The following is a 20,445-nucleotide window of genomic DNA, read 5'->3' on the forward strand; positions in this document are numbered from 1 at the left end:
AGTCAGCACTACCAGGCCCCCGGGGACAAAACGACCCTTCTCACCTCAAGGCTCGTGGCCACTAAAGGGGACCCTGCACCCTGGCTTCCAGGAGAGAGGCCCTTTGTCCTGAATGGGTCCTGCCCCCCTGGAGGTGATCAGCAGAGAAAGCTGTTCAAGCCCACCTGTCTCCTTGGTTCCAACATACCTCATGGTTTTCTGACCCCGGAAGTACTGCTGGATGGTTAGGGCAGCCTGTCTCTCTCGGAGGAATTTCTTCCTTTGCAGCCAGCCTCGGATGTGCTTTTGAATCACAATACAACCCTGCCTCAGTTTATCCAATCGGAGTTTCTCTAAATAAGCCACTTGCCCTGCTCTGAAGAAAATTTTGGTTTTACCAAACTGGTACTGATTAGAATCCTAGAAGAGAAAAACAACATAATCAGAAATAAAATCTTTCAGATTTTCTCTACTACCTGGACAATAGGTTTAGCGATATAAAGACACCAAAAACATCGTTATTTTGACTCTGTTCTCTGATAGAAAGCAGAAAATTTCTGATCCTGGCTGGAAATTTATATTTTGATTTGCTTGTTTAAAGCCACTTTGGGGGACGAAATGGACACAAGGTTGCAGCGTCCCTCTGTGGGGGACAAAGGATGCGCGTTGGGGTTGGTGGGCAGCTCTAGCCTCTTGAAAGGGGTTTCCACAAGAGAGAAGAGGAACCTGGAAAGGTTTGGCTTCTGCCTCGTCTTAGGTGCTCTTCACCACCGCTCCCCTGGCCATTATAACTCCTTCCCAACGCCTTTCAGCACAGCTCATCGGTGCAACAATAACCTAATCCGCTCTGAGTGCCATGCTCGGACCCCCGGCGTGGGGACTGTCTTGGGTGGCGTGTGATAGAAGCCAGGTCCCTAGCAGTTGCCTCGGTTGTGGAACAAAGCAGAATAGGACAGTGCGGGGTGGCTCGGGTTCAAATTTGGCTCCCTGAAGGAGACTGCTGTCTGGAGATGCGATTTGTGCTCTGATCTCCTCAGCACACAAATGCTCGGGGCGCATTATCTTTCTTCTTAGGCATTCGTAATGACTAGTCCTCAGAGCAAGATGAGGAGACAGGCTTGGGAGGCGCGCTCTTGGGAAGAGTCCGTGATTCCTGGAGGTGAGGGAGACTGACCTGGATGAGCCTGTGGAGAACCACTTTGCACACCTCCTTTTTATCACTGAACTCAAGCTCCTGCTTGGTCATGAGGACACCGTAGCGACTGTAGAACTCGATGTACGTCCACCTGGAAAGGCAGAGTGGTATGCGGGGAGGCAGCGCAGGGGACATGTCTGTGGTCCCTGCTTACCCCCACTGTCAGCGAGCTGGGCGGAGGAGGAGTCTCTTCTAGGAATGATGGCACTGACCTTTGCGAGGTCTCCCTGCAACACCACGCAAACCTTACCTCAGACCTCACACCTGCCTGCTGCCGGGACTGGGGGCGCTCAGCACATACGAGTGACCTCTTCCCTTTCCCGAGAGCACCGGGGAGGCAGGAGCGGCTGTCACCAGCAGCAGAGATGGGTCTGGGGCCTCTGTCCACGACACTGCCTGCCTGTCCCCTCTTCCAGCCTTCCCACAGCACAGTGGGGGAAAACCTCGGTGCATCTGACAAAAGTTACTGAAAAAAAGTGGCAGCCTTTCCCTTAGACCTCAACACAGACCTGAAGTTGGGCACTTCCCCTGCAAAACATACCTGGAAGGGTAGCTTTGTGCACTAATGCGAATCGTTTCTAAAACACCACAGGCTCGTAGCTGCTGGACGATTCTTTTGGAGTCAAACCTTAAAGACAATGATTTTATAATGAGGTAAGCCATCCTTGATAAACACTCCCTGAAGTAGTGTGGGCCCCCTGCTGATATCATGAGCGCCGCGGGAGGGAGCTGGAATCCCACACGAGGCAGCCGGCAGATCAGCAGATAATTAATAAATACCTGCTGGATGGCAAGGGAAAATAACACCTCTGTGAAACAGTTCAGACAGGATGCTGAGCACATGAGAAAGGAGGTGTTGATTCTGGGGGAGGTGACGGGAGAAGGCTTTGTGGGGGAAAAGGCCTTTGGGGTGAGCTTTCAGTGACAACCACAGAGGATGGAATATTCAAGATCATCTTGTCCAGCTGCTAAGTGCTGCTTGAGTTCCCATCACAGCACACCCAGCAGGTGACCTGTGCTTAGATGTGACCCCCAGTGACCCAAACACCCTCACCACCTGCATAGCCTGCGTATCTCCTTCAGGCTCCTCTTAGCTTGAATCAGCTAAAAGGGACTACAAACTACTTCTCATGGTCTGGAGCTTTCCTTTGACTCCCAGAGAACAAGTCTAATTAATGCTCATGCCATGTTTAAGGACAAAGCTTCCGACCTCTACACCCTTACTCCTACAAACACAACTTCCTATAATCAAGGAGAATATCCCGATTTCCGGATTGTGTAAACTTTAGTTGTAGATTATTCTTTTAAATCAACCCCTTTGGGCCTCCCTGGTTGTGCAAGGGTAAGATGCAACCTATGAAGCTGTCTGTAGCCTCTGCAACACGAGTTCGATCCCCGGCCAGGGAGCAACCCACATGGCGCAGCAGACCTCTCCTGACTCACCCGCTGCTCCCCTCAGCAGTGTATTTCAGTCAGTCTGCCTGTTCTGCTCCCCACTGTCTCTGGTGGATCCTCTCACCCCCTGCACCTCTGGCCTGTACCCAGCTCTTGTATGCATAAATAAATAAATCTTAATAAATAAATAAATAAATCAACCCGTTTGCTAAATCCCAGAGACGAAATGGCTTAGTGAGAGGGGTTGGGCTGATGTGATATGTCAAGGGGCGAAATTGCTCTCGATTATTCAAAAACTCAGAAACTGTCAAGTTCAAGATGATTTTAAACACTGCAATATCATGGCAGAAGCAGCTTCCCCAGTGCTGTCCCTCCCTGCCGCATAAGAATACTTACTCAAAGGGTAATTTCTCATCATTCGGCTTGATGCAGCGGACGTAATGGGGAGTGGTCGCGTTGAGGGTCTCCATGAGCAAGTACAGGGAGCTGCGGAACTAGGAGACAAGGGCAAATAACAAATGTCATACAGAAATGCAATGCTCAGATGCAGGGAAAAACAAGATCTAACTTTGCTAAGTTACCTAAGGAAAAGTTAATTTCATGCATAAATACTTACTATGAATGGTTTCAATTCACGACTGTGTCTATTAGTGTGTCCTACTGTTTTGGGTAGGCTTCTGCTCTATCTGACGCTTACAAAGGGCAGGTGCTTAGTAAATCATGTTATTGTGCAAACATGCAGTTTGCCCAGGTGTATGTGGCCTTGGAGGTTGAGGCCTGATCACAATGGACTGTGGCCTTTCTTTGCATCTGTATGTATATTGAATTTGAAGCAGCTCGATGTTCACATCCAAGCCTAGCTGCATGGCAAGGAGTCCTACCAGTGATTCAAACTCGGGGGGTGGGGGGTGGGGGGTGGGGGAGTGGGTTGGGTGGAGGCATCTTGTCCTTTGTTCCTGGACCCTTTATCCTCACATTTTCTTGGTACCTTACTCCCCACTGTGGTCCGGAAGTGCTTGCTGTTTGGCTTGATAACTTGCTTTGCAGATTTAACTGTGATCGCTGATCCAAAGGGGGAAGAAGGAACTGGATTTTCTTGAAAAAATTTGGCGCAGAGATGAAACTGGAAGGAACAGAAAGGGTTTCAGTGTTCTAAAGTGTTCACCCCAGTCCTCAGCTGGTACAGGTCAAATCACTGGTGGCAACCACCCCCTCTAACCGGTAGGGGACAAAGTAACAACCTCAGCTCGACCAGACCAGTCAAATCTCAACACCACTAGGAGATCATCCTTGCTCAGGATAAGTTGTGGCTTCTTTCCCAGGAAAGGGAGCAGTGAGGAAAACTGCAATGTCTGCACGTGAGTCTCAAAGTGTCGGAAAAGAGGATCTTCCTACTGTGCCGTGGCTCATGTGCATTCTCCATCTGGATATCCTCCCTCCTACCCCACAATCTCACCCCTCCAGATTTAAGCCTTTCCCATCATTCCACATTCAGTCCCCTTCACTTGCTTAGATAAAGGTAAAAAAAAAAAAAAAAAATCATGCCCCAGGATGAATTAATTTCAATTTCCTCTGAACTCTCTTCATCTTTCATTTGCAGATCTTTTAAGACACTCAGCACATTCTACCTTGCATCAAGTATTTCTTTAAATATCTCATCTTCTCTCTGTGAAGGTGACTAAGAAACCAAGGCATGAAAATTGATAAAGCCAATATCCAGAATGAGCCAAAAGGAGTGTGTGCACAGCTGCCACGCCCAAACACTTAGGAATCTGGATCTACAAGCACATCCGTCACCCCCACTAACCAGCACCCTCACCCTGGAATTGAGGAGTTTGGAGAAAACAGCAATAACTTCTTACAGGAATCAGTAAATGTCATCAGACCCCAAAAAGGACAATCTATTGCTACACGGACATACAGGCATCTCTTCCTTTGGCCTGCCTTTTCCCCCTTGTTAAAGAATTTCATTAGTTTACCTACAGGAGCTCTGCCTTACAGAAGCTCTGTACTTTCTTCTCACATGGGTTCACTTATATGGCTCATCTGGCTCTCAAATTCTGCTTTTCTCTCCACTCTCTCTCTGGCGAATCCTTTCACCAGCCTCGCCCCTGCACCTCTGGCCTTCTATGCAAAAATATATAAAATCTTTCTTAAAAAAATAAAAAAAAAACCCTTAAATAAAGCTTTGTTTTTATTTGCAGACTGAGCTCTGCCTCATTGCTGGATTATTTTGGACAGCTCTTAGAGTGAAGTGCATATATTTTTTCTTGTAAACCAGACAGGGAGAATCCCTACTGCACCCTCTGTGTCCCAGGGGAGTGTGTGGATGTGAAATGTTCACACCTCAGACAGCAGGAGTGCCCAGTTGAGAGACCCACCTAGATTTCTACAACATCACAAACAATTTCCAGACCGGACCCCAGGGAAAGCTCGGGCATGAACAACTGGTAAGTCAGCTAGTTCCGCATACAAGACATAGGCCATCTGCACGTGGAACTCTCTAGCATAAATTGGTTTTACTAACAAGTCGTGCCTCTGATTTATTTATGATCATTAATGGAAATGTTCATGCTTATTTGTCAAGCTGTCAAAACAGCTGAACAAAAAGGGCTAGGATCTTTAAGAGAAGGACAATAAATACAACCAAATCTTCACAGAAATCAAGGCTCAGGTATACAATATCCCCTTTTCCATTTTTTTTTTTAAAGAGAAACTTAAAGAGGAAAAGAAAAAGGCAAAAGCCATTCTTCTGCTGATACTCCTTGTCACGTAGAACTGAGGACTCGAGGAGCTCAGGGCAAGCACCGTCCCACCCCTACATGGCTCCTCTCCTTCGAGCACTCAGCACCACCTACTACTGCCCGTTCGCATGGTCTAGGTATGTTGCTCCCTCTAGAATGCTCCAAGAGGCAGGCACCCTGTCTGCCTGGTTCGCTGCTGACCTTGAATCTGGGGTGATGCTACATAAATATTTGTGAATGAATGAATAACATGTGAGTGATCACTCTTTAAATGATTATATTTGCTGTTTTCTTCTGTCACCTGCACATTTGATTTCAAATTTTTATATAGTGGAGATGTATATGCTTTTAGGAGTTAGAAACATATTTTAGTACTAATTCTAGTTATTTTTTTTTTTTACATATGAGCTACATTTGCCACTGCAAGGCAGGTGACATGTACACTTCTTACTCGTTCTTGATTTCATTTAGATCCATGTCAAGTACATGATGAATAACATTAATTACCCCATAAGACTTTACAAACCTTGCTTGCTCTCAAGATTTCAACCAGCATGTCATAGACGGTATCTCTGTTCTTCTCAAGGAAACCTTCACATTTATATTCTACCTATGCAGACAAAGGAATTAATTATTTCCAAGGAGGCAAAACCAGACAGCATCGAAGTGCCATAAATTTCTTTTCTGAGAAAGATTAACAAAGGGGCTAAAAAGCTAGTCTTCCAAAAAGGGAATCAATGTCTGTTACATTAAGCCCATTACAGGGAGCTCACATCCGAGGGAAAGAGCCAGGCTGGATTTCTCACCAGCTGCCCGTTGGTCCACACTCACGTCTGGAGGGACAGGGTCACCTGTTCCTCTGGCCACAGGTGACCAGTCACTCCCTGAATGGTATGCCTGCAATGATCCTGGGTTGAGGCTCATTTTACCCTTATTTGAAGCCAGTAATCAGAGGGGAAAAGTTCAGTGGTGTCCTTTAGGTTTAAACAGAATGTTTTCCTAAACCAGCATTAATAGAAAGAAAAAAACAAAACAACAAACCTGACCAGCTGAGTGTAAGCTTTCAAGGGCCCCAAAGCCCTAGAGTTGGGTTTAGAGTGGCTCTGTGTTTGCTACTCTTGAATTTGGCTTAGAGAAGCTCTCCAGGAAGCTCCTTCTGAGTCATGAGACTTCTCAAATCCGCCCAACAGCACATCCAGGGTGACCGCTTAAATATTCAAACCCCAGAAATTTATGCCTCTGGGGTGTATACTTTAACATGTGACATATATTCTTCACAAGTTAAAAATTATGTGAAAAAAGATTTTAATTGACTCTGAAGAAACAAGGTATTGGGTTGCTAGATCTGGAGGCAGAGGTTGGGGTTGCCCAGGCAAGGACTCTGTCCTGCTGGGTTGGAGATTGACCTTATTGTGCAGTTTGGGTTAAGAACCAGGAATGCAGTCTGTCTGTAAACTCTCTCTTGTGAATGAAGTGCATTAATTGCTGAATGAATTCTTCCAGACTAGTGATATGAACCACTAGTGCAAATGAGTGACGGGTAAGAAATATAGGGGGGCCATCTGTTGTGAGCAGCTAAGAACCTCTGATGGGGGCTCTGGAGACTTGCTGCATTAGAGGTTCTTATTTCCTTGGCATATTAGGCTGAGACCCCAAGCTAGTGTTAGAGTATATGTGGTTTCTTCCTACCAGTCTTCAGTCCACCCAAATGTCGCATCATTATTTCTTTTAAGAGGGACTTCTTGGAAATGTCGGGTGAGGGAATTAAGTATGCAGAAACTCTGCACAATGGAATCTCTTGAAATGAATCCCATATGTGCTTTGTATGAAGTCTGATCTTTTTCTTTCTCCCATGAAACTATCAAGGACAATTAGAAAATGTAACTTGATCTCTATCACCATTCATTTCAAGTGCATCTTTTTAGGAATCATTTGAAAAATCCCCAGCACTGAAAGGTTATCAATCATGGTCAGCAGTAGCCCTCTAGCTTACAAGGTTAGTTCAGCTTCTAGCTCCTGTCACCTCAGTCACTCAGGCACGTTCGAGAGATCTGATCTGCAGTACCAGTGTCAGACAGGTAAGTGGAAGCTCTTGCCCCAGATACTGGCTAGGCCACTAGAGTGACCGCCAATGGGGCAACATTCTTTACAAAGAAGTAAAGATGTGAACGTATGTTGAGGGCCAGTGGTTATGGTGATTTCTCTTTTTGTTCCTTCAAGCTTCTAAGCTGTCTGGAATGTGATATTTAAAACAATATTTTCTTTCCATTAAGGAATATGTGTCCTATAAAAAGTAGGAACATATAAAGAAAACAATAAAGGTCGCCTAGAAAACCCATGCATCCTGAGTCAACCTATATGTTACCATAGTAATAGGTATATTATGACAGAATAAAAAATGAAAACCTCAAACAATAGCTTTCATAATAGGACACAATTGTGCTGTCTTGATTATTGCAATTTCATAGAAAACATAAACTGAAAACAGCTCAATGAATTACAATATATCCAAAATCAGTAATGAGATCCACAAACAACACATTTATCTTTAAAGTAGTACAACTCAAACTCATGTGTTTTGTGGTTAAAAAAACACAGCAAAAATTGTTAAACATACATTCCCTTCATCGAAGCCATACACTAAGTGTGATCTGGATCCGACTGGAAATCCCCGGCCAGCCTGCTCGTCGGGACCAACTTACTCTAGCCCTCCCATTACCTTGTCAGCAAAATGCTGGAGGACAAAGGTTGTGTTTGACATTCTGGGTTTTTCAAACAAAGGGTTCTTGTTGACGAAATTATTATATAGTTTTTGAAGCCAGTTTTCATCAGTTCCATGTGGTAACTGGAAATCAAATCACAGAGATCAAAGATCATAAGAGGTGAGAAAAGCATGAACAGTAAGAAACACTGAAATGAGGGCCTCCGGTGGCACAGCGGTTGAGCATTGGGTTGCAAAGCTGCCAGCAGCCTCTGCAGTGCTGGTTCAGTTCCCAGCTGCCGGGTGAGGGTCCCACATGACGTGCAAACCTCTCCTGCCACCCGCTGCTTCCCTCAGCAGTATACTTCGTCAGTCTGCCTGTTCTGTTTCCCGCTCTAACTCTGGTGAATTCTCTCACCCTCCCGTACTTCTGATTGTACCCAGTACTTGTATAGATAAATAAAATAAATCTTTGGGGAAAAAAAGAAATTAAAAAAAATTAAAAAAAAAGAAACACTGAGATGAGCTGGCACTTCAGTGACGTGGGCTCCAGCCAAAACACCTGTTACAACGCAGCTCCAGGTGTCCGTCTGTCCCAGATCTTAACCATCTTTAGAGTGATATTCACGTGGACACATCAATTGTCCTTTTAGCAGAACAAAATATTATACATTTAAAGAAAATGGTCATATATTGACTTAAGAATGAAGAATTTCACTTCTGTGAAATTGAGAGTATTTTATTCTTTCTGCCCAAAGAAACTGAACAGATCAGGAGAAAATTACATGATGCAGTTACATGGACATGATCTTTATTCTCAGTTGGAGAGAAGATTAGCATCTAAATGTAGCCCTCCCTGGCCCATCCTCAGGAAAACAGGTTTCCTTTTCTTCTAGTGTCTAGTTAAGGCACTATCTTGAATTAAGCTAGTTGCCAAATTCATTCTTGACATTGGTTTTGAGGCTATCAATTCTATTCTGGTCAAATTCTAATCCCTGTGTCCAAATGGCTCCTGCACACTCCTCTGTGCACAGTGGGTACAAACATTTCCTAGAGACTACCTTGGCCTCTGTACCTGGAACCTAGTAGATTGTTCTGGAATGCTCAGGCCTGACTCCTGTCCTTTAAACTTATGTCACTGCAGGGGTTGAAGCCCAGGTGGCAGCAGAAAGGGTAATTTGTGAGAAGAACCACACAAGGGAGAAAACACCATTAAGTCTTCAACATTATCATCATTTTTTGTACAAATTAATATCTGAAAAAGAAATAGAACCTATGTTTAAATATCAAAATACAACCTTTGAGCCAAAACTATCCTGGAAATTATATCTGTCGCTGTGGTCCCAGGAGGGACACTGCCAGACTGACTCATTATAAAATCGATCCTTTCAGAGGAAAATAATAATAGCAAAACTTCTAGAGCTCTCTTCTCTCCAATTGTAGGATATTGATTTTTCAGCTACACTTCCTGATGGGTGACGCATAAGAACCAGGATGTGTAAGAAAACTCAGTTCTTATTAGTCATTAACAAGTGGTGCAGGGTCACTCACTGTTTCCATGTCTACTCTATATAAACCTAGGGACAATCCCCAAGAGTGAATCCTTCCTGGATATACCTTGAGGTCGTACATGTTACCCAAGAGTGGGTGACACATGCTAAGGGTGGGTGGTCCACTTGACTCTCCTCTGGGGTTCCTGCTGCTCCAGCATTAATACCCAAACTAACAGGTTAGAAATTTACAAGCACATTTTAAAAAATGGGTTTTGCAGTATCTGTTACCACTAAGAAGTTGGAAAAGAAAGCAATCATTTTTAAAAGTTACCAAGCATTCTTCATCCAGTAATTCCAAAATGCCCATTTTTGCTTCAATCAGGTCAATAACTGGTTGGTTGTCATAAAAATCTATGAGAGTCCAAGGAATATCTTCCTTCATATATTCTTCTTGTTCAAGTTTAAAGACATGCTAAGAATTTAAAAGTTAACACAAAGTAAAACAGAATATCAAAGCGTGTTTCCGAAGAGCAGGTTGTAAGCATTTTGAAAATATAGACACATGACTGATTCAGAAGGCTTGTGAAAAATCCCCTGGCCCAGGCTCTATACCCCTGAGTTTCTAAGGGGGTCTAGCCGGCATCCCCCAACATGCTCTGAGTGGGACCCCAGCTCCTGTCATCTCCAGCACCTCACACTGAAGCTGTCCAGAGCCGCTCCCTGCTCACAGCCACCGTCGAAGACGGGCGCAGCCTCTCTGGCAGCTGGAGCCGCTGCCAAGAACGCTGCCTGTGTGCTCCGTGTGAGAAGGCAACCACCTGGAGAGCTGTGTTCACCACTTGTTTGGGTAGTAAGGGTATCGGGGAAACTTCACAGAGCACTGGCTCAGGCTCATCATGGCTGCAGGTGGGAGGGTGTGGACGGGTAACAAGGAGAAGGCCGCCCACAGAAAAGCAGCACAGAAGCACAATAGGTGACGGAGAACCAAACAGTGTTCTTCCAGGCCAGAGAGTGAGCACAGCAACTGGGGGGAGGTGGAGGATGGATGCAAGAGTGGTAGAGGGGAGGGCACTCCGGACCCTCACATCCCACAGGGGAGTTCCACTCCTAGGCCTTTTCCTAGGGTCAGTGAGACTGTGGAGGTTATGATGACAACTGCTTTCCGGAAAGATAACTTTGAAGTGGCAGGAATGGGGACTCAGCCCAGGGTTCTGGATGGTCAGACACAGTGGAGGTGAAATGGAGGAGCCCGGGGAAGGAAGACAAGCAAGAGTGAAGAGGTGGGACCACCATTAGGCTCAGGATACTGGCTTTTGCTATAACAAGGAGCATAGGGAGGAAGGTGGTGAGACACAGGGCAAGCTAGGAATTAGGCAGTTTTGGGGACACTGCAGGAGGGGACCTTGGAGAATTGAGGAGGGCTTCAGAGATAAGGGCAGCAAGAGGAGTGTAACCAATTCCACTAGGAAAAACAAACATCCCAGAACCAAGGACAACATTGTTAATGCTGGTCCTGGTTTCCTTCAGGTGGTAAAGGGAGGCAGAGATTGGAGAAATGGAGAGTGGTTTAATTTATGGACAACTTAGAAGGGCAGCGGTTTAACTTCAACACAGGCGTGCCCATCCAGAGGACTGGGCCATAAAGATAAAGATGTAACAAATGCGGAAAGAGAAAGCTGTTAGATAAGGGATGTGAAGATCCCCCACTCAGTAGCAAATTAAGTGAGACAGCCAAGAACTGACCACACAAAGAGACTGGTGGAGCTTTAGAATAATGAGGGGAAGAAGGTATATATTCCCTGAGACACGACTCCACTTTGGCTTCCTTGCCCCTCCCAGGCCTGGTTCCCTGGCCTGGGAGTCCCACTTTATTTCTGCTCTTTTTCTCCTCAATAAACTTTTTCTTTCTCTAAACAAACCTGCCTCTTCTCGCTTGCTTGCCTGAGCGTCTGCAAAGTTCCTGCTGCAGCTTCGTGAGATACCAACCCGTGGGGGTCTAGTGTCTGGAGCTCAGCGCTGCCCTGCAGCCTGGGATCCGTTCCTGGCCGGGAGACTAGGCCTGACAATTCCGGTATCAGTGGCAGGTTCAAGTTATCACCTCTGTGTTCCCTGAGGCCCTCAGGTGCTGAGGTCCAACAGCGGCCAGATTTATGGACAGAAGGTAGGAGACAGGCCTGCTAGGGCTTCTGTAGTGACATTTTAAGGGCTGCCCCCCACCCCCGGTTCCCAAGGAGATCGGCATATTGTTAGAAGACTCAAAAGAAGAAAGAAGGAGGAGGAGGAAGAGCAGCCAGAAAGAAAAAGAAAAGAAAAAAGTAGAACTTCAGCCTCTAATATGCTGTTTTCAAGGAGGTGTCTCACATTATTTTGAGGTTGAGGAGAATGTGTGTGTTGGTGAGCACCATGGTGCTAGAATCCCAGAGACAGCAGGGTCTACAGCTACACTTTGGCTTTAGGCAAGTTACTCTGTATATCCACTTGGAATAAACCTTACTGCAGTTTATTTAAACACTAAACTTCCAAGGAATCCTTGAGGATGCTAATGAAATAGAAATTTGCAGTAGAATGAAATTTGCAGTAGAATGAAATTTAATGTCTATACATGGAAAAGGAAAGAAAAGAAATACTCAGTTTGATTTAATGATTGGTCTCCTCTCTACATTATTAAGGTACTATTGACCCATTTTTCTAATGAGAAAACTGGGGCTTTGGGCCTGAGGTCCCAAAGGATGGATGTCCTAGAGCTAAGATTCAAAAACCCAGCTCCCATGTTCTCGAGTATGACATACTATTTTTTCTTCAGGAGCTGTGGGAATAGCTGAATTTCAAAAAACCAGCAGGAGTTTTCCAGGTAAAGATGAGGCGATGGGGAAAGGATGAGAGTAGGTAGGTTAGGCAGAGACAGCAGCTGGAGCAAGACACAAAGGCTTGCAAGGATGTGGAACTATCAGGAAACGAAATCCTTTGGTCTGGCTGTATTTAAACAAGGCAGGTGATAAATTGAAACCTTATGAAATGGGAGGCTGGGAAGGTGCATTTACAGGATATGGCCACACGGTGGTGCAGTGGCCCCGCCCTTGCTACCTGACGAATGGCCTATTTTAAAGGCAAGAAGGTAAGGCTGACTCCCTCCATGTTCAGGGACACTCGGGAAATAGTTTCTAGAACTAGTTTCAAGAAGGCAGAAAAGTCACTTACCAGGTTAAACTGTTGTTGCAGTTTTTCATTAGCATAATTGATGCAAAATTGTTCAAAGCTGTTCACATCAAAGGTTTCAAAACTGAAATACAGTTTAAACAAGTTAAAATATAACTTGAAGGACACACACACACATTTATAAGTAACTACTCTTTGACAAACTTGGCAACTTAGAAGCTTGTTTTTTGCAAGTTTGAAAAATATCTCAAACTGCTGGTTTTAACATCAGGGCTGTTGGTTTTTCACAAATCACCTTTTTCCAGACTGCCCTGGAAGAATCTGGTATACAAAAAAGCCCTACCCTTGTTAGGGGGAAAAGGATGTCCTAAAGCTAATTCCATACAGGTTTGGGGGCTGCTCTATAGCACCCTGAGGCAGGCACTAGAAAAGGCGTACAATGTCATGACAACACCACTTTATAAATAAGGAAATAGGCTCCTGAGAGATCAAGAAACTTGCCTGAGGTCACACAGCTGCTGTTAGACTCAGTTGTGGGGGAGGGGGGGGGTGAGTGTGTGTGTGTGTGTGTGTGTCTGCCTGTAACACCCACATTTTCGGTGACAAAGCAACGCTGTTTCCTATACCCCCACACTTAGTCTATTGAAAAGACAGGCAGCAGTTTGCCCCCCACCTCAGGGTGCTATGATAGTTCTTAAAGGACAAGGGCAAGGTCATTTAATGTCCAGAGCCCAGCAGGTCCCCTGCCTCTGATTTCTGACTTTTAGTAGCTGTCTCTGGACTTGCCACTCTAGAGCAGGGAGGAGGCGCAGGTGACAGAACGGGAAGCAGTGGGAGACAGCACATGTGAGCCTGTGGTGTGTGGCAAGCAGACTCTCCTGCGGGGCAGCGCCAGCTGTGGTCATGGGCTAGAGCAGATCAGGATGTTAGATTGCCCATTTCTCAAGACAATCCAGAAATCTGGGCTCTGATGTAAATGACGCACCCTGTAAAACCTGGCATGGGGTGCGCAGCACTGAAGCTCCCACGGTACCTCGCTACCTGTCCTTATGAGCACTCCTGTGTGGAGGGAGCTTGCTGAGCACCTAGGTATTAGCACCGGTGAGCCTCCCCTCGCTGAACCTTGATCCGCCCTAGGTGGAGGCCGCTGTGCCCCGCTGTGATTAGTGAGGGGCAGAGGAGATGATCGCATCAAACACCAACAGCCAGCAAGCAGTGCCGGTCATGCAGTCTGACCCGCTGCAGTTCCCCTAAAGCCTCAGTTCTTAGCCTCTCATGCTGAGAGGTTCCTGACTCCTCCAACCAGGGGTTCCCTGGGTATCTCACTTGACTGGCCCCGTTCGGCTCAGTTCAGAATTCCTGTGCAGGTTCCATGCCTGTCCCGGCCCCTAGACAGCCCCAGGGTGACAAAGAGCAGGGGCAGGACCCACACCGCTCTGACAGCCCCGTCCCATGTGTACACAGGGAGGCTCAGAGGCTTGGGGCCTGTCTAGACCTTAAGACAGGCTACGGCTGGACTGGGGGAGAGTCAAAAGGGGCTCGTTGTGCAGCCCCCAGCAGGCCCAAAGGGAGGACTTTCTAGGGCAGGCGCCAGACATCCAACACCAGTGGTCATTTTCCTGCCATTTACCAACCTGTCCCCCTTGCCAAGAAAGGACAGCCAGAGTGGAAGTTCAAAACCCACAAAAGACCTAAATTTACTCCTTAAAATGTCAGGAGCATGTTAGCTTTGATAAATCTTCGTATGTGAACAATGCCTCTGGTTCTTAAAATGCCTTCACAGTTTCTTCCATTTGATCCCCACAGCAGCCCTGTGGGAGAGGCCCCCGCCCCCAGAGGAGAACGCTGAGGTTTGGGGGATTCTGTGACTTTCTGAGGGCCACACAACCAGCATCAGTCCTGGGTTTCTGACCCCCGTGCCTTTCTGACGCAGGGTCCAGAGAATATAAACATCCGACTGGGTGGAGAGAAGCAGCCTTCCAGGGGGTGTGAGCTGAAACCTCAAGGCTCACCCCTTCCACTCGGGGGGCTCTCAATGACGACTGCTCCCGAGGAGCTGCCTTCTTTCCAGGTCAAACTAAGCTCAGTTCCCTCAAAAGCTGCAGAGCGCACGTGGGCCAGGACGACTCACGATGCGAACATATGGGAGAAAGGCATGACAGAAGTCTCTCAGGCAGCAGCACTGTTACTAAGAGAAGGGATCGCTTTTTTTGGAGGGGCGCCATTAATTCATGGGTGCCAGCGAGTGTGCTACTTTTATAAATTCTGAAGGGGAATTTAACTTTGAAGTTAAAAATTTAAATATAGTCTAACGTGTTCTTAGGAATTTATCGCTACCTCTAGTTTAGGTTTTCCCACTTAGCCAAAAAATTCCAATTCCTTAAGACTGGGGGCTAGAGGTGGTGGGTTGCTCCTCACTCCCTGCTGCCTGCACTTGCTGCCCCTTCCCCCACCCCTTCCCCTAACCTCCAGCACATCATCTGCCAGTTCCCCTCACAGGAATCACCCCAACCTCTAATTATCTACCTGTCTCCCTCACTACAATTTAAACCCAAGAAGGCAGGGGCCATAGGTCCACTCTATTGACCCACCACGCCCAACGCATTGCCTAGAATATAAATATTTGTTGAATGAATGAAATAATACATTCTTAAAACAAAGACCTATTTATTTTAAAGACATCTTTAAAACACAGAAAGGGACGGAGAATAATGTAACGATCACGTGTGTCTACCATAACAAAAGAGGCTTATTGGTCAGCAGGAATATTCCTTTCTAAAAGCCTACCTAAGTTTTTATTGCTGTTTGGATCCTTTTTTAGAGCAAGTCAAGGTAAATAATTTACTCGACTCTCCCAGGGATGTATCAGTATTTTACGGCTGTTGACATGTACTATTAATAGGTAGTCATGTGTATTAACTTAGAGCCTAAACTAAACAAAGCGACTCCCTTCAGGCATTGTCTCACATGAAACAGCCAGTTCTCGTCACCTGGGTAAAAGTTCACCTGCGTCCCTGGGCAGTGGCTGGGTGGGGTCACTGAGGCCCAGAGCCTCACTTGAGACCCCTCTGTACAGGGAAGGGAGGTTGATCTGCTTATCACGTGTCGGGGCACACCCCCCCCCAATCTGGGTGGAATACTCTATGATGGCTTTCAGGGGGCAATCGCCCCCTTCTCCCTCTGAGATCCCAGGGTCTGACCTGGGAGTGGGGGGATGGGATGCATGGGGCTGTGAAGCCAGTTGTTAACAACAACAAAAAGCCGGGAACTGCTAGCGCAGTCTGGCTATTCTATAAGCATCTTTAGTCAGGACCTGGGCCCAGGGTTCAGAAAAGCAGGACTAGGCCAAGTGAAGAAGGAAGAGGGGGAACTCTGGCCCCTTCCCCCTAAACCCCCAAAGTATCAGATTTCTTAGAGAAGGACAGGGACCAATGAACAGTATTTCTTATCCAAGAAAGGAAAGGTTTCAAGCGTGAAGTAGCTGGTCGGTAAAAGGCCTGGTTTGAGTGTCTCTCTGGCCTGGTGACGTGAGCAAGGTGCGGCTCTTCTGTGATGTCATTTCCCCCATGAAACAGGAAAGTTATGTTGGGGCTCCGCAATGGGGGCGCTGCTGTAGGGAAATGGGTGTGTGTGAGCCTCACAGTCCCGGGGTCTTCACCAAGAGCCACCAGGAACAAGTTATACTGAGTCCGAGCTGTGGTTGTTTCAGCTCTAAAATGGGGATACTTTTATTTGAGGATTTATATATATATGACATATTATATAAGATATATATGTAATTTACATATAAAATTTATGTATATAATTATTTATGTTAAAATTACATCCGAATGGAGGCTGTATTCGAGGAGTCAGTGAGAAGGGACACAGAAAGCCCTTGGCGCAGCGTGTGCCACGTCGAGAGCCCCTGGTGCTGGCCATTATTAATTTAGTATCATGTAATATGCTCTAAATGAAAGACACGGTAGCCCAGGAGACTGCACTTAATCTCCACACCTAATCATATGAGACATAAAAGAGAAACCAGAGCAAAGTGATAAAAAAAAATCAAAGGCATTCAACATTTAAATAAGGAAAGACAGACTCACGAGGAGACTCTTACCCATAAATGTCCAAAACACCAATAAAAGTGTGCTGCTTGCCTGAAAACTGCAAGGCTTGGTTAATTCTCTCCACGATGAAGTCGAACAGGTGAGCATAGATCTTCTTAGCCAGGGCATCCCTGGCATTGACAGCCTGGGGCCTGGTCATGGGCTTCACCACTGTCTCCGAGGCTGTGACAATTTTGCGATTGCACAACCACTGGGCCACTTTGTGTCTCTCTAGGCCCAGGAGCTCACAGAACACCTGCAGGTGGCTGTCATCCTCCTTCAAAAACAAGCACAGGCTCTGTCAGGGCTGCCCAGCCATCTATACCAGCAGCAGCCCACCCGGCACTGGAGCCTGGTGAGACATGAGGGTGAATGGGCATGAGAAAGACCACGACCCACAGGACAGAGTCAGACCTGGGAGTAAAGCAGGGGGTGCCACCATGGCCCTGAGCCTGCACCTGGCCCCTGGCAGGGCACTGGCGGTGATGCCAGGTGGCTGTAGCCCACCAGGAGTTTCAAGCTGGCTGAGAATATCAGTTGTGATTAAGGCACAGAAGCAATCCTCCCAGCCATACCACGCTAGGCCTCTCTCCTTCCTTTCCTGCATATTCAGGCTACCTGTCCAAGGTGCACTCACCCGTCCTTCCTGCATGGTCAGGGCTGTCCAGGTGGTCCTGCCCTGAGATACCTTGGTCTCACTGTCACAAAGAACTGGTGAAAGTCCCTTGACTAAGCTTCTCCCTGACACAGGGCTGTGGTAGAGGACTTTCCTGAACACACAAAGTGCATCTTGCTTTTCCCCCAGGGCTGGGCATGAGAGCTGCCCCACTGACCAGCAGAGAAGATGTCTTCTCCCATTTGTCTCGCATGTGGAGATTCTTGTCACTTGGCAGAGAGATGTGACCCCACATGACCAAGCAGCCTCGTTACCCTCTGGCAGGGCAGGGCACTTCAGAGGCAGGTACTCTGCAGCACCCTCCCAGCCACTCGGGAAAACCAGGGGATTGCATGTGAAAAGCATCAGAATGGTGGTGGCAACAGTGTAAAAACTTCTGCCACCTCCTTACTCTCCAACCACACTCATTCTTACCAACATCTCAGTAAGAGGAAGCTTGCCTGATGCTCTTGTTGGGGGTATTGGCAGAACCCTTGGTTTCCTTCCTTCTGAAAAAAAAACCTAAATCTTCAGGCCTCCCTGGTGGTGCAGGGGTTAAAGTCTCAGCACTATCAAGCTATCTTGCTAGCCACTGCAGCATGAGTTCGATCCCCAGCCAGGGAGTTAACCCACATGGCTCAGCAGACCTCTTCTGCTTCATCTGCTGCTCCCCTCTGCAGTGTATTTCAGTAGATCCACCTGTTCTGCTCCCCACTCTGTCTCTGGTTAATCCTCTCACGCCTCACACCTCTGGCCTATACCCTGGTTCTTGTATGCATAAATAAATAAAAAGAAACTAAACCTTCAGAGTCAAAGACATTCAGCTTGCTGGTGCTGCTAGAGAGGGAAATGCAAAGGGGCAGCAGCAATCTTTAACAACTAAGATGCCTTTACCCAGACTGGCCCAGTCTTTCAAGTTCCTGATGCAAACAAATGGTGTATATATTCCAAAGCTAGGACCTATAGTTATAGCCTGGTAACTCCCTACAAACATTCTACATTCCATTTGTACAATCTGTCCCCAAATATTGAAAGACAAAGGATTAAAAATCCATCAATTTTAATTTCTCCTCCCAAATACAGCTTTCATAACAAACTTCATGGGGAAGAGTTCAATGCAAGGGCATTTGTCAAGTAGAAATCTCATTATCAGTCTATGGAAGCCTGAGGCAGAGAAGTGCAGACATGCAGCTTCTCTGAGGTAAAAGAACAAGGAAGTAGAAGGGACGCTGCCCACTTTACTCCTACCCTAGGCCTGCTACCACCTCTTCTCTGAATAGACTGCCTCAGTGAGGGCTGGACACTGCAGCGATGGGAGAGGTGTTCGCTGTGTGAGTGTGAGGAGGGGAAGGAGAATCCCTTCCCGGTCAAGGGCAACAGGACAAAGACACTGAGCCAAAGCCCAGGCTCCACTCTGCTAGCTGCTCTCTCTCCCTAAACAGCAGCTACTAGAGAGCCCAGAAACCATGGGTTGTACAAAACTATCACCTGTTCCCATCAATTGTTTGGGGGACATGAAAATCAATAGTGTTAGTGACTGTTTCCCCCCAAAATTCATATGCTGAAGTCCTCACCTCTGTGCGATGGTATCTGGAGGTGGGGCCTTTAGGAAATAACTAGGTCAGGAGAGGTCATGGTGGTCAGGATGGGGCCCCTCTGATGGGATCAGTGTCCCCATAAGAATAGGAAGAGACCAGAGATCACATTCTTGGCCATTACTACATAGCAAGAAGGTGGCCAGCCAGGAAGAGGGTCCTCACCAAGAACCAGCCACACTGGTACCTTGACCTCAGCTTCTCAGTCTCTAGGACTATGAGAAGATAAAATTATGAAGACACCCGGTCTGTGGTATTTTGTTATGGTGATCTGAGCTCGCTAAGACAGACATGCTAACACAAATGCTCAGGGTAGTAGATTTTGCATCTCATAGAAACATTTTTTACTACGTGTTATTTTCTTCTTTACGGGGATATTGATGAGAATAACCAAACACATACCCCTACCAGAGTCACTACTCATATATTTGTTACAGAAAAGACACACGGAAACTTATCCTGTGATCATTTACCACAGAATTTACATGGGAATGTATTTTCAGATAAGAAATCAGAACCAACAGTGTTTGATTTGAGCAGGTGTCAGGAGGTAAGGGCTCATCCTTTCTGCTTAAAACTGGCCAGGGCCCTTAAGGCCTAAGATACCTCCCCCCACCCATACCCACAAATGCTCTGTCCTCACCTACCGCCTCCTCTCACTCACTCATCTGTGAACGCACCAACTTTCTTGCCTTTTCTCAAGCAACACCTCCTGCGGCTCCCTCTACTTAAAATGTTCTCCCTAGATAGAGGCATGATTCACGTCCTCATCTCCTTCGGGTCTCTTCCCACTGTCACGTATCAGAAAAGCTGTCTCTGCCTGCCCTATACAAAAGGCACAGCCTCTGTCCACTCCCCGATTTGCCTTACTTTCCTTTGTAATAGCCGTGACCAGGTGCCAGAGCCTACATGTGTCTATTGTCTCCTTCCCTCGGTCATAGCCTGATGAAGAACTTTTGTTTTGTTCACTGCTGTTTCCCCAGAGTCTATCACAGCCCCTGGCACACAGTAGGTGCTCAATACATACAAACTGAATAAAAGAAAACCACATGGAGAATACATTCCCCCTCCTCTACTATTGTAAGGGTAAGAAACTTTACTCTTTGAGGGCACCAATGGAAACATTTGCTTCCTTGTTCCTGTTAAACTGGTCTCCCCAGTAGCCCAACCATGCCTGATGCGAAAATGCAAAGGCAGGCTACAATAAGGTGATCCCACAATCCTCCAGACAAGGAAGGGGGAAACAAATATGCATCTGAAAAAAAAAAATATGCATCTGGCCTCCCCTGGTGGCATAGGCAGTTGAGCCAAGAAGCTGTCCGCAGCCTCTGCAGTGCCGGTTTGATCCCGGCCGGCCGGCGAGGGTCCCACATGGCAGACCTCTCTCCTGTCTCAACCGCTGCTCCCCTCAGCAGTGTTTTTCATCAGTCTGCCTGTTCTG

General features: G+C 46.7%; 1 protein-coding gene across 1 annotated transcript in view; it reads right to left on the bottom strand.

The window, feature by feature from the left end:
* The window catches only part of MYO5C (myosin VC), a gene marked incomplete at both ends in the record, with an annotated part of 89,608 nt that overhangs the window by 42,532 nt on the left and 26,631 nt on the right, over positions 1 to 20,445 (bottom strand). The window contains 10 exons of the mRNA XM_084240159.1: positions 188 to 399; positions 1,154 to 1,265; positions 1,716 to 1,802; positions 2,966 to 3,063; positions 3,558 to 3,692; positions 5,840 to 5,923; positions 8,033 to 8,158; positions 9,839 to 9,979; positions 12,706 to 12,787; positions 16,766 to 17,031. Coding sequence (XP_084096285.1) covers positions 188 to 399; positions 1,154 to 1,265; positions 1,716 to 1,802; positions 2,966 to 3,063; positions 3,558 to 3,692; positions 5,840 to 5,923; positions 8,033 to 8,158; positions 9,839 to 9,979; positions 12,706 to 12,787; positions 16,766 to 17,031 — 1,343 coding nt within the window. The remainder of the gene's footprint in view (positions 1 to 187; positions 400 to 1,153; positions 1,266 to 1,715; positions 1,803 to 2,965; positions 3,064 to 3,557; positions 3,693 to 5,839; positions 5,924 to 8,032; positions 8,159 to 9,838; positions 9,980 to 12,705; positions 12,788 to 16,765; positions 17,032 to 20,445) is intronic.

This window comes from Talpa europaea, assembly GCF_964194135.1.
Source record: "Talpa europaea genome assembly, chromosome: 8".
Lineage (NCBI taxonomy): Eukaryota > Metazoa > Chordata > Mammalia > Eulipotyphla > Talpidae > Talpa > Talpa europaea.